This window comes from Orcinus orca, chromosome 16 (genome assembly GCF_937001465.1).
Source record: "Orcinus orca chromosome 16, mOrcOrc1.1, whole genome shotgun sequence".
NCBI lineage: Eukaryota > Metazoa > Chordata > Mammalia > Artiodactyla > Delphinidae > Orcinus > Orcinus orca.
In genome coordinates this window covers 50,699,479-50,711,807 of record NC_064574.1, presented here as the reverse complement: position 1 = coordinate 50,711,807, position 12,329 = coordinate 50,699,479, and the positions used below count along the sequence as shown (strand labels likewise).

General features: G+C 54.1%; 1 protein-coding gene across 16 annotated transcripts in view; it reads left to right on the top strand.

Annotated features, from left to right (window-relative positions):
* IFT140 (intraflagellar transport 140) overlaps nt 1-12,329 on the top strand; it is a 188,689-nt gene that overhangs the window by 145,579 nt on the left and 30,781 nt on the right. For all 16 annotated transcript variants that reach the window (XM_049699631.1, XM_049699626.1, XM_049699620.1 and 13 more), the window contains 6 exons: nt 212-339; nt 1,900-2,017; nt 4,350-4,480; nt 4,879-5,047; nt 6,366-6,497; nt 10,197-10,396. In XM_049699631.1, coding sequence (XP_049555588.1) covers nt 212-339; nt 1,900-2,017; nt 4,350-4,480; nt 4,879-5,047; nt 6,366-6,497; nt 10,197-10,396 — 878 coding nt within the window. The remainder of the gene's footprint in view (nt 1-211; nt 340-1,899; nt 2,018-4,349; nt 4,481-4,878; nt 5,048-6,365; nt 6,498-10,196; nt 10,397-12,329) is intronic.

Sequence of the window (12,329 nt, the reverse complement as noted above, 5' to 3'; positions counted from 1 at the left end):
TCACCTGTCTACACTTGCTCAGGTTGAGTTATGTGCGTACTTGCTTGTTGACCTGGCTGCTACCTGTCTCCCCCTCTGAACGTAAGCATCAGGGATCCCCCCGGGGCAGGGCCCCGTCCTCCCCTCCCCGTGTGGGGTGAGACTCCAGCAGAGGGCAGGGCCCTGTGAATAAAGCCTCCCTGAATTCCCTGTTCCCTCCTTTTTTCTTCAGGGGACTGTGAAACAACTCCTGCCATTTTCCGAAACAGAGGGGAACCCATGCTTCTTTGACATCTGTGGAAATTTCCTGGTTGTAGGGACAGACTTGGCTCACTTTAAAAGCTTTGATCTATCCCGAAGGTACAGTGTTTGTCCAAATAAAAGTATTATATTTTTAAAATTAGTCAGGAGGTAGTGTGGTGGGTAGAAAATGGAGAGGAGGAAGCAAACTACTTATGTTCTCATTTCAACATTAATGTGCAACTTACTTTTTTGAAATGTCTTATGTCTTGATTTAAATTCTTCATCTTTGCATGAAGGGTAAGGGACCAGCATCACTATGTGATGGACACATGACAGTGCATTTGTCAAAATCCATAGAACTTTACAGCTCAAAGTGAGCCTTAATGTCTGCAAATTTAAAAAATCAGTTCAGGGGATCCCAGGATGGAATGCAGACGAGGCAGGACTACCCACCATTCGTGAGTGTGTGGAACTGCCTCCCTGGGAACCAGGTGCCGCCTGGGTCACCCTGGCACTGAGTGGGACCGTGAGACTAAGGGCTAAGGGGCCGCACAGGGCATGCACTCTGTTGATGAAGTCAGTTCCCATGGGGCTCGGGGAGCAGTACCCACACTGCCATCCAGGCTGGACATGAGCAGCCGAGGGATGGGATGGGAGCCCGAGGGAGCCAGCTTCTCGCCTGGGTGGGAGGTTCCAGATCAGCAGGGGTGGAGGCTGGAGTGACCCCTGTGCTGGTGCATCCAAGGTGGAGATGTGAGTCTGAAGTAGAGTGCAGCTTCACGTAGACGCAGGTGGATGCGTATAAAGTTACCATGGCTACGAGGATACACACCAGTCAGTATACACACAGCCTTGCTCTGTCAGCCGTGGGGGCCTGAGGGCAATGACACCCCAAGAGCAACGAGCACATCCCGTGCCCGGATCTGGGTCTCTAAGTCCTGCAGTAAAGGGAACTGATCTCCTCGGAGAAATGATGCTGGGACTGATACTGGGACTGAAGCAGGAAATACACCAAATGAGCCTGGAGACTCTGTCCCAGCCCAGAGGGGCCCAGGGAGACGAGACAATTAAAGGTCAAGTGGGGCCTGGACAGGGGGCCTAGGACAGACAGAGGACACTAGGGGAAAAGTAAGGAAATGTGAATAAAGCAAAAAAAATCATAATGAGGTACCTCTACAAGCCAGCGTTGTTTCTAATGGCAACAAACTGAAACAACTAAACAGGGAATTAATTAAATAAATTTTAGTTTGTCCACACAGCGGAAAAGCACACAGCTGTAATGAAGTATGGGCAGCAGAGACCCCGGCCAGCTGTGCTGTGGGGACGATGAAGCAGCCTTAATAAGCTGCTCCTGTGTGAGACAGGGACAAAATACGTGTTCGTGTTTGTTCACAGAAACAGAATTTTAAAACCTCACCCACCAAGTAGCAGATTGTTATGTTGTACAGCTGAAACTAAGATAACGTGTGTGTCAATTATACCTTGACAAAAAAAATGTAAAAATAAAAAATCACCCTATGTCTGAGCTCAGCCCATTTCCTGGGTCTCACATTACCGAAGTGAGAGCAGTTGGGCCCAAGCGGAGCTCAGTTCTCTGGGCCCAGGTTCCAGGCCGCAAGGAGAAGGGGCGCCTGCCATCCCACGGCGGTGCCACTGAGACCGCGTCCCTCCCCGCAGAGAGGCGAAGGTGCACTGCAGCTGCAAGAGCCTGGCAGGGCTGGTCCCGGGCGTTGGGGGCATGGCCTCCCTCAGGTGCAATGCCAGCGGCAGCAAGGTCAGCATCCTCCTCAGCAAGGTGAGTCCGCTCGTGCGCACAGCTCCTCCCACCCCTCCAGCTGGCCCTTCTGTGTCCCACACCCCGCGCTCTTGACGTCCCCTCCTCCCTGGCCGGGCGGAGTGGTGGGGGAGCTTTCTGTCTGGCCTCTCCTCTTGCCTGGGGCCACCCTTCGCCTCCCCACCTTCCTTCACTCCCTGTTTCATCAGGAGCAGTGGTTTCTGCTTTGCAGAGACCCTCACCTCTTCCCTTTTCTGCCTCTTTCCATCACCCGACTAAATTCTCTGGGCACCAGGGGTGATGACTGTGGAAGGACCTTGGAGCCTCTTGCTTAGAGAAACACACGACGTGGGTGTGAAGGAGGCAGGTGGCTGGGTTGCCTGTTCTGGAGGAGCTACTGCCTTCCCACCTGGCAGTGTCTGTTCATGCTCTCCTCATGCATTCACTCACACGTTCATTTGCTCACTCATTCACTCACACATTCGCTCACTTATTTATTCACTCATTCTCTCACTCGTTCATTTAAGAGTGGATTGCTGGTTGCCCTCCATGTACCACACACTTTGCTGGCCACTGTAAACACAAACTGATCGGTTAAATCGGGGAATCGGCCCCTCCCCTCGGAGAAGCAGACTCGAGTAAATTTTTACATGGTGAGAGCTGAGAGGAGAGGTGAAGGGCTGGAGGTCAGTGGTAGATGGAACAGCTCTCAAGAGTTCCGGAGGCTTCCAGGGGAGGTGGAGGTTGAGCCCAGGTGTGGGCTCGCCAGGTGGGCAAGTGATGGGGGCACAGCCCCGCCAAGGCGTCAGAGTGCGACCCCGTGGCAGAAGCATGACTTCACCAAGGTCTCTGGTCACTGGCAGAGGGGGAGGCCCAGGCTGAGTGGTCAGTGGGCTATCACAAGGTGGAAGATCCCTTGGGGCCCATCACAGCCATACTTGGCTGTAGGGCAGGGAAGGACAGGGTCTGAGAGGAGCTGGGTGAGGAGCCTTTGGGGGACGGAGGGGGGTCCTGTCTGGTTGTTGAGTTAAGGGATTTGAAGGGCGGCCTGTGGGCAGTTAGACACAAGCCTGAGTCTCAGCCAGGAGGTCTGGCTGGAGGTGGGGGTCCTACCAGCCGGAGGCCAGGGTGGACCTGGGGAGGCTGAGGGAGGGGAAGCAGCTGAGCTGATGGGGAGAGACAGGCAGGCACCGCACACCAGGCAGTCCTGGGTCACTCATTCCTTCAGTGGCCAGGACACTGCCCGGGTATCCACACACAGGCAGGAGACACCCACACAGGAGGTAGGCAGGGTATCGGGACGTGGTGCTGGGCAGTCCCGGGAAGGGCATTTTCCTTGGTGCTGGGTGTGGACGCTGGTGAGAAGTGCGGACTGCTGAGTGACCATTGTCTCCAGAGGCCTGATTCTAAAGAGCAGAGCGAGCTTGAGGGAGCTCAATGCTCAGACCAGGGTCAGGAATGCTCGCCCTGGTGAAAGAAAAAAATCAAAGAAAGAAAAGTTGAGCTAGGTTGAGGGGGCTTGCAGTGAAAGATAGCTCCCCTGCCCCACTGGCACTCCCCAGGGGAGGAGAGGCTGGGAGAAGCAGGAGGAGGAGGATGGGATGAAGCCCCTCTCCTTGCAGACGGGGCAGGGTGGGCGTGGTGTCTGGGGTGGAGACTGAGTCCTGGACCATCTTACCGTGTCCCAGACACTTCATTGTTTGTCATTTTGCTTAGGGAATTGTGATGACTAGAAGCTTGCGTTTTTATTTAGTCAAACCTATCGATGATTTTTAATTTGTGATTTCTTCCATTGCTTTTAAGCTTACAGTATTTTCTTTTGTCTAAGATATTGGTAATTTTTCATTTTCTTGCCTTTCTTTTCTTAAGTAAGCACATCCCTTTACCGTCCCGGTATCTGTGGGGATAAAGGTTTTAACAGTCTACATGAGTTCTTGGCATTTTGCCCCAGCAACCAAGCTGGTTCCCTTTTCTCAGCTTTTCTGAAGCTTCTCTATGGTGTTTACTTCATTTTTACTCACTTGCGTGAGAATTCGTTTATCAGAATCTCGGTCCCTCCTTGTGCCCATGGTTAATCCACCTCAGGTAAGATGACATCACACTCACGTCTGTATTAAGAACAGCTAGACAGCCATAGTCGACCTGCACAGTCTGAGAATTTGTCTTCAGTTTTCTGAAATTAGAAAGTAGTAAATCCATAGCCATTTCAGCAGGATGAACGTAAGCTGACGTTCGAATTACGAATGCTGGAGGCCCGCTCATGGGAGCGGCTGGGTGGATGACCCGGGCATCTCTTCCAGGCGTGTGGCTCTCAGTGGGCGGGTACCCTGAGCTCCAGCTCTCTCTTCCCCAGGCTGACAACAGCCCCGATTCCAGAATCTGCTTCTACGATGTGGAAATGGACACAGTGACCATCCTCGACTTCAAGAGGGGACAGATAGATCAGAGAGAGACGTTGTCCTTTAATGGACAGGAGACTAAGAAGTAAGATTGTGGTTTGGGAGGATTTTGTTGAAAAAAATGTTGAAAACGATGTTCAGTTACTTGTTGGCTTCGAGGCAGGTTGTCGCTAAGTTTACTTCACCCTTGGAAGAGCTCAGAGATCACGAGTGGTGGAAACCAGAGGTGAAATAGAAACAAACTCCCCTGGTCAGTCGGGGTGGACTTGAGTCTCTAATCTGTTTTCCAGGTTCTAAGGTTGTGGAGTCATGGGGTCGGAACTCGAGCTTCTGAAAGGGCTGCAACTCGAGTGTCCACAAGGGCAGCCTGAGTCTTGGGGCACAGAGGGCCCATCAGCATCTCTGTTGGCATGGAGAGTGTTTCTGAAAACACAGTGGGGCATTGATGTACCACGTGTGTGAGGGTCTGTCTCTCTCTTTCAGAAGCCAGGCCCTTGCAGATGAGAGGCTGACGAATCTCGTGCCTGTGAGCCACTTCTGGGATCAGAGTGAGCCCAGGCTGTTTGTGTGTGAAGCCTTGCAGGAAGTGCCGGGCGCCCCGCTGCAGCCAACGGACAGGAAGGCCCTGGGCGAGGCCAGCACAGGCCCCACGGTACCACATGCTGTCGCCTTTGTGTTTAGATTGGTGGGGACGTGGCAGGCTCTGTCTTCCCAGCATGGTCCACAGGGAAGTTCTGGGGAATTGATTCAGGAGAGCAAGCGCTCACCCCCAGGATGCCGGGGGACACCTATCCGCTCTGGGTTGACACTGAGGGCTGGCCCCACCCTCTGTCACGTGCCATTTTCTCTCGGCAGCTCAGAGCTCTTTATCAAAACAGTTAACGTGAACTTACCCCTTGATGTCAGCTCATCCTGTGGGGTCCAGTTACTGAGGCCGACTCCTCAGTCATCCCCCAAACAATTGGCCCCCTCGCCCCTGTCTCCACCCCAACCCCCGGCTTTGCAGGGCGTCCCTCCCCAAAACTGGTGACTCTCGGGCCCAGAACTCCAACACTTTCCAAGTCTTGGGTCCTGCAGGACACCCAGTGATCCCTGAGAAAGCCCGGGGGCTGCATGCGCCTCTCTGTGACCCAGAGGGATCTTTCGTAGGGTCCTCAGTAGGTCAGCAAAGGCCCGCCAGCCCTAGAGCTTCAGGTGACTTGTGTCCCTGCCAAAGGGACTTCCTTCCAGGATGTGAGAGGCTGGATCCCCTGAGGCTACCAGCAGCGGGTTTCCACACCCTGATGTTTTCAGAAGCAAATCGGTCTCTGGGTCTGAAACATGAGTGGCGAGAGGGGCCCTGTTGGCATCTGTGTCACTGGAGTGGAGACTCGAAGATGAGAGAGAGGATCTAGTGACGAGCAAGTTGGGGGCACTTGCTCCCACTTGGAGGGTGGGGGCATGGCCGGCGAAGGGCTCCTGGTCTTGGGTGAAGTTGGTGAGGAGACGCAGGCACTCACACAGCAGGGCAGCCACCAGCCCCTCGGCCTCCGCATCTCCTGGGCAGAAGGGTCTGCGGCCGAGTCCTGCAGGACAGGGTCCCGCCGAGCATCGGCCTCTCCACTGTCCCTGCCTGAGAGCAGAGCAGAGTCTCCATGTCAAAGTCAAGAAACTGAAGGGGCTACTCTTGAAGCTCCTGAGCTTCACTCACCAGCGCGGGTGGAAGGGTTAGTTTTCACCACAAGGTCAGCGAGATGGGTCTAGTGGCTCCCAGGCCGGACGAGGTGTGTCCTCCAGGAGGGGCGTCAGAGAATAGCGGAGCCTGGTGTCGTTGCTGTGTGCCCCGAGGAGGAAGGGGGTTATCTGTGTGCCTATGTGTTGGCCCCTCTACTTTCTTTGTGTTTTATGTAAATATCCCAGCAGTGAAAATGGGATTGGACGAGATTCAGGAAAGTTATTGCCAAACTAAGACAGAACGTCTCCCTCTGCAGGCAGACGTGCTGGTCCTGTCTTTCTTCGTCTCTGAAGAGCACGGCTTCCTGTTGCAGGACAGCTTCCTCCGGCCTCCCGTCTTCCAGGCGCTCCTGGGAATCCAAGTGCCCCATTATTACTTCATGAGAAAGGTGGGAGCCTCTATGTGTGCGGCCGTGTCTCAGGCCCTCCTCCCCACCGGGGCTCTTCCGTTAAACAAGCAAACCGTGTGCCCTGATTTGTCGCCTGAGATTCCCGCAGATCCGAGGTTTCTGTGTGGGGAAAGGCAGGCAGGCAGCAGTGCTGCTGAGGGTTGTCCCTTCCGGCGTCCCCCAAAGGCACCGTACCCTTCCACTTTCCTGTCTTCTTTTTAAAAATTCTAGCTGTTTTTTTAAAAGTACGTATTCCTATATTCACTGTAGGAAATTCAGAAGCTTCAAATAAGAAATAAAGACCAAGGATGCTGCAAATCTCCGTGGTCGCAGCCCCCAGAGATGGTTGCTAGGAAAGGCTGGCGGGCAGCCTTTCAGGAGAGGTCTTGTCCTTTGCCCACGTGTGTGTGCGTTACATACACTGGTTGTTTTTATTTTTTTTATTTTTATTTATTTTTTTGATGTGGACCGTTTTTAAAGTCTTCACTGAATTTGTTACACTGTTGCTTCTGTTTTATGTTTTGGTGTTTTGGCCCTGAGGCATGTGGGATCTTAGCTCTCCCACCAGGGATCGAACCCGCACCCCCGCATTGGAAGGCGAAGTCCCAAACACTGGACCACCAGGGAAGTCCCACGGGTGTGTTTTTAAATTTTTGATCAAACAGGGTTGTTTTCAGCACACACCACCCACCCCCTCCCCCACCGCCAACAAGGGTATTTTGGATGAGTTATTTGCCTTCCCTGGAACCTGGTCTCCACGTCCCCACGGTCCCTCCTAGACCTGAAATCAGCCATCCTCTGCCCTGAGATGCCGTGCTGATCACGGGGGTGGGTGCATCTGGGGGGTAGGGGTGGCGGAATGTCCAGACGAGTTGAAACACTGGCTGAGCCACCTGTTCTCAGCCGGGCGCCAACACCGCCTGCACAGAGGAGGCGCGGCTGCGCTGGGACCTGAAGGCTGCAGCCTGTCGTTCGTGCCTTCCGTTCTGCAGGACTGTGAATGTGCTGGCCGCTGCTGCTCCTATTCTCGTAAAATCTGCAGACTCCTCCCCATCGTCAGCTCTTTGGGCTCCCCTGCCGCGTCTTTCTTTACTGTTGTGTCAGAAGAAGGACTGAAGTATGTAGACTTTTACTTGGATATTTTTTGGCTCTTAGCATAGGGTGATTTAAAATCAACCCTAAACATGAACTCTGTATTTTTTGCCGTTAGCAAGTGTTCTTTTTTTAGCCAGGGGTAAGGGCAGACCCCAGAGGACCCCCAGAGATGGTGGACATGCCATCTGAGCTTGGCTATCTCTGCCAGCTCCAGAGCTGAGGCCCCTTGCCTGTGTGAACGGCTGTCTGCTCAGAAGCCAGGACGCAGGTCTCCCCGGGCCCCTCCCAGGGTTATTACTGACCTGAAGAGGTTTGGCAGGAAGGCCCAGGGTGGGCTCTCTGCTCTTTGTTCTGTGACTGTCATGGGCGAGCCGTGTGGGTCTGTGGGTCTCAGGCTGTGCTGAAGCCCTCGTGCAACGTGCCCCCCTGAGACCACAGGCCAGGGTTGCCCCTGGGAACAGTATCCCCAGCCATCGAGGTCGGCAGCGAATAGTCTTTTCTGCACTTTGACTTGTGATCCGTTGCAGTGAACTTTGTGAGGCTGTGTGGTTTCGATTCCAGGACCCCCTGCGCTCCGTCCATGCAGGTTTTCTGAGTTTCCTCTTTTGAATAGACCAGTGCCTCCAGACCAGCATTTTTCTGAATTTCATTCTTATTTAGTGCTTTTATACGTTTTCATTTCTCTTTGATTTGAGACTCAAAACGTAGAGACAGCCTTTGAGCTCCTTCTCTTGGGCGTCTCCCTCGTCTTCACGCCTGGGCTTGTTTCCCTCAGTCTGAGCACCATCCTCCCCTCTGCCAGCCCCTCAGCTCTCTTCCCCCCGAGCATCCACTTGGAGCTGTTGGCCCAGCAGAGGCCTGCATGATGCTCCTCCCTGTTACCTGAGCTTTGCAGTTGCCCCACGATGTGGTTTTCTTTGTTTTAAGCGACAGCTGTCTGTGTGCTGACACCTCCCACCTCACATGCTCCAGCTTTGTCAGGGGCCTGGCAGGGCATCAGCTCCTCGTTGGGGCAGCACGAACAGTCTTGTCTCCTAATGCTTGCGGTGAGGAAGTATTTCACTTACCTGTGTTTGCAACACAGGAAGTCTTATTCATTTGATCTCTCAGTGCGGGAGAGGAGGGGCCTATGCAGCCTATTTCCCTGAAGCGCCTGGCGTCCCGAGGTTCCTGTCCGCACACTCAAGGGTGTGGTGTCAGTCGAACAGCCCTGGGCCCCCAGCTCCCACATGTGTCCAGGGCAGGCGGCTCATCCCCTCGAGAGCAGAACCCAAGGTGAATGCAGGCAGGGGGCACCGTGAGCTGTGACCGTGGGTGCACTTGTTTCTGTGAGAATTCCTGCGTGTGCTCGCGGGGAGCAGGGCTCTAATGAGGACGGGGCATCAGACCCACAGCAAGGCTGACGGAGGTCAGGCTGCTGTCTCGTGATTTGTGACACCACAGCAGACAGCAAGTACCACCCCCCATGGTTTTTGTGTCCACGTTTTCTGAAGGTTTCCCACTCAGTGCAAAATCAGCCCAAACTTGAGGACTCAGCTTCCCGCCGGATGTGACCCCACCACTCGGCCACAAACCCTGACCAGGGCTGCTCTTGGCCTCTGCTTATGCTCTGCTCTGTGCCTGGAGGGTCTCCCCGTCCACACCTGGGTCTGATAAATCCTACCAGGGTTTCAAGGCCCAAATCAAGTGCCCCCAAAGTTGGGGGCTACAGTTGAACTTCAGAAGGATCCGTGACACAGGAGCTTCTGGGAACTGAGTCAGAGGCAGGTGGTGAAGGAGTCAGAGTCACAGCAGATACGAAACTGCCAGGGTAGGGGAGTGGGGTCCAAGGAGATGGATCATGAACTCTCTACACGGGGGAGCCTGTGTAATCAGACGAATGGACGCTGCAGAGAGAGAGCAAGCCAGGTGGGAGACCAAGGGGTGTGTGTGCAGATCCAGCCCAGGGGTGAGTGGAGGGCATGGAACCCCGTCTAGCTGGGAGGAGGGAAGTGGACTTGAGAAGGATTTGTGGCTGGAGCTGGTGCAGAAGGCATGGTCCAGACAGTGCACTAAACTGTGCTTTGCTGGGACCACAGGATTTCCTTCCTCTGCCTGCATTGGGGGTGTGGCAGGGGTGGGGGGTGGGCTGCACTAGGTGAAGGTTCTGAGAAGCACCAGCAGAGGGCTCGCCACCACTAATCCAGGTTACATTTTGGAAACTTCTACCTGCAGTGATGCTGGCGTCGATTTTAATACCCTCTGCACATGTACACAGGTCTGACTTGATAGTAAAAGCTCTTTCTAGGAATTTTACAAATGGCCCTGGGAGGTAGGGATTTTCATGCCTGTTCACGGCTGTTGAGCAGCTGATGTTAGTGCCTTAGCGGCTGGCAGGTCCCTGTGCGTTGACAGCCTGCGTCACCCGCTGTCTGAAGCCAGAGCCCCAAGTTCTGGTAACTTCAGGGGGCCTGCGGACGTGCGTTGTGTTTGCCGAGAGCATTGCTGAATATGGGGTCTGTGTGCAGAGGGTCCCCGCAGCTGACGAGTACCCCCAGGGAGAGGCCCGGGGTGGACCCTGGCTTTACAGGGATCCACAAATAAACAGTGCCCTTTGTCGTTCAGCCGGGAGAAGTGGACCTCGAGGACCAGGTGGACTCCGGGTCCCAGCGCATCCCCCAGACGGTGGGCAGGAGGCCCCTGCGGGACTTCGTGGGGCTAGAAGACTGTGACAAGCCCACGCAGGACGCCATGCTCAACTTCACCTTCTTCCTGGCTGTCGGGGACATGGACGAAGCCTTCCGGTCCATCAAGCTCATCAAAAGGTGAGGGTTCTGTTCGCGAGGTGTGCCGCACCCAACTCCCTGTGACCCTCCTTCGGGTCTCTTCCCTCCCCACGAGTCTCATCGTCGCTGACTCTTCTTGGTGTTCCTGGTGTCTCATGGGTTTTCACTCAAGGGGATGCTGGTGCTGGTGGAAACCCTGTTGTATATGGGCACCTGGCTGGCCTCGCAATGCTCGGTGTCTCGTGGGCTGTGATTTAGTTGTTTTGACTTACTTTACAGTGGACACTTCCTAGTTGAAAGTTCTGCAGTTGCTAAATATTTATAACATCTGTCTGTCCAGGAATAATTGCACTAAACAGAAAAGTTTTTTTTGTTTTTTGTTTTTGGCTGCGTTGGGTCTTCGTTGCTGCGCACAGGCTTTCTCTAGTTGCGGTGAACGGGGGCTACTTTTCCTTGCGGTGCGTAGGCTTCTCATTGCAGTGGCTTCTCTTGTTGCGGAGCATGGGCTCTAGGCACCCGAGCTTCAGTAGTTGTGGCACACAGGCTCAGGAGTTGTGGCTCGCAGGCTCTAGAGTGCAGGCTCGGTAGTTGTGGCACGCAGGGCTTAGTTGCTCTGCGGAATGTGGGATCTTCCCGGACCAGGGCTTGAACCCGTGTCCCCTGCATTGGCAGGCAGATTCTTAACCGCTGTGCCACGAGGGAAGCCCTAAACAGTAAAGGTTTTGATAGTAAACTCTCAAAACGGCAGGCAAAATGCAATTAAAATTGCTCTAAGTTGTCAATCAAGGGCTACCTATAAGCAGCTTCCTCTCTGTGCCTGTGAGAATTCAGAGCTTCTCAGGAGCATTTGACAGATTTTAATTGCCAAAGAGTAGAAAAACTATTGAAGGGTGAAATTCAAGTGGGAAGAGGAGGACGGGAGATAGGGCACCCCAGCAACCCTCGTCTGCAGTGATGGGTCTGTAACCCAGAAGCAGCCTGAGACCTGGTCTTGGTCCACAGCAGAGGGGCTTTTCCCTGCTGCAGGTGGGCAAGAGGCTTTTGATCAGGGAAGTGAAGAGTGGCTGGAGGCACTATCCGTTTCATAGGAACTCTATCACAGACCATAGGTAAGCACATGGCCCATGCAGTATATGTAGTCGTGTATGTAACACTGCTAAGACTGTACAGCTTGAGGTGCCCAGGGGAGGAAGGGCAGCCCTTTGGGTCCCCTAATGTGCCGACTGTACCTCTGCCCTGAGCTGCGCTTCTATCCGTGGTCAGCCCAGACGTGCTTTAAGTCATTCTCTGTTGCTTTATGTTTTTTTAAAGCAACAACCGGATCTACCTCTTGCTCTGACTAAAGACAAATTTCTGGGGCAGCGTGGCCTTCGAATTCCAGACTGGTCACCGCACATCGTCTGGGTAGCAAAGCTAAATGTTTCTTAAAGGGTTGGCCTAGCGTGGGGGCAGCAGCCAGACAGTGACCACCCCCACACCACGACCACGGACTTTGCACAGTGCCCACCACTGTCCCTCGTTTCCTGGGCTGGAAGATGCGCTTCGTGGCACGGGAACAAGCAGCTGCACGCTCTCGGGGAACTGTCCTTGCGGGTGTGGCCGGGCAACCCAGCCCGGTCCCAGGGGACGTGGGCTGGTTTTGAGCCCCTGAGGCAGCTCTTAGGTGCTTGTGTTCAACCTGGGGCTTAGTCCCTGCTACAGAGTCAGGTCCAGGGCTGCTGGCACCAGGCTGGTGCTGGGAAGGTCTTCTGTAGCCCACCAAGTTTGGCTGGATGCACTGAAGACTTTTCTAGGGAAAAAAGTGAATCAATCTCTGAAATTTTTTAAGCCAATAGACTTTTTCCTTCATACTGTGCCAACTGTGGACCTGCCGCTGTCCGGCCAGTGCTTAGGGTCTGTAGAAACGGGGACTTCTGAACGGAAACATGAGTGAGCCATGAGTGGTCCTGGCCTGTAAAATGTGTCAACCCTT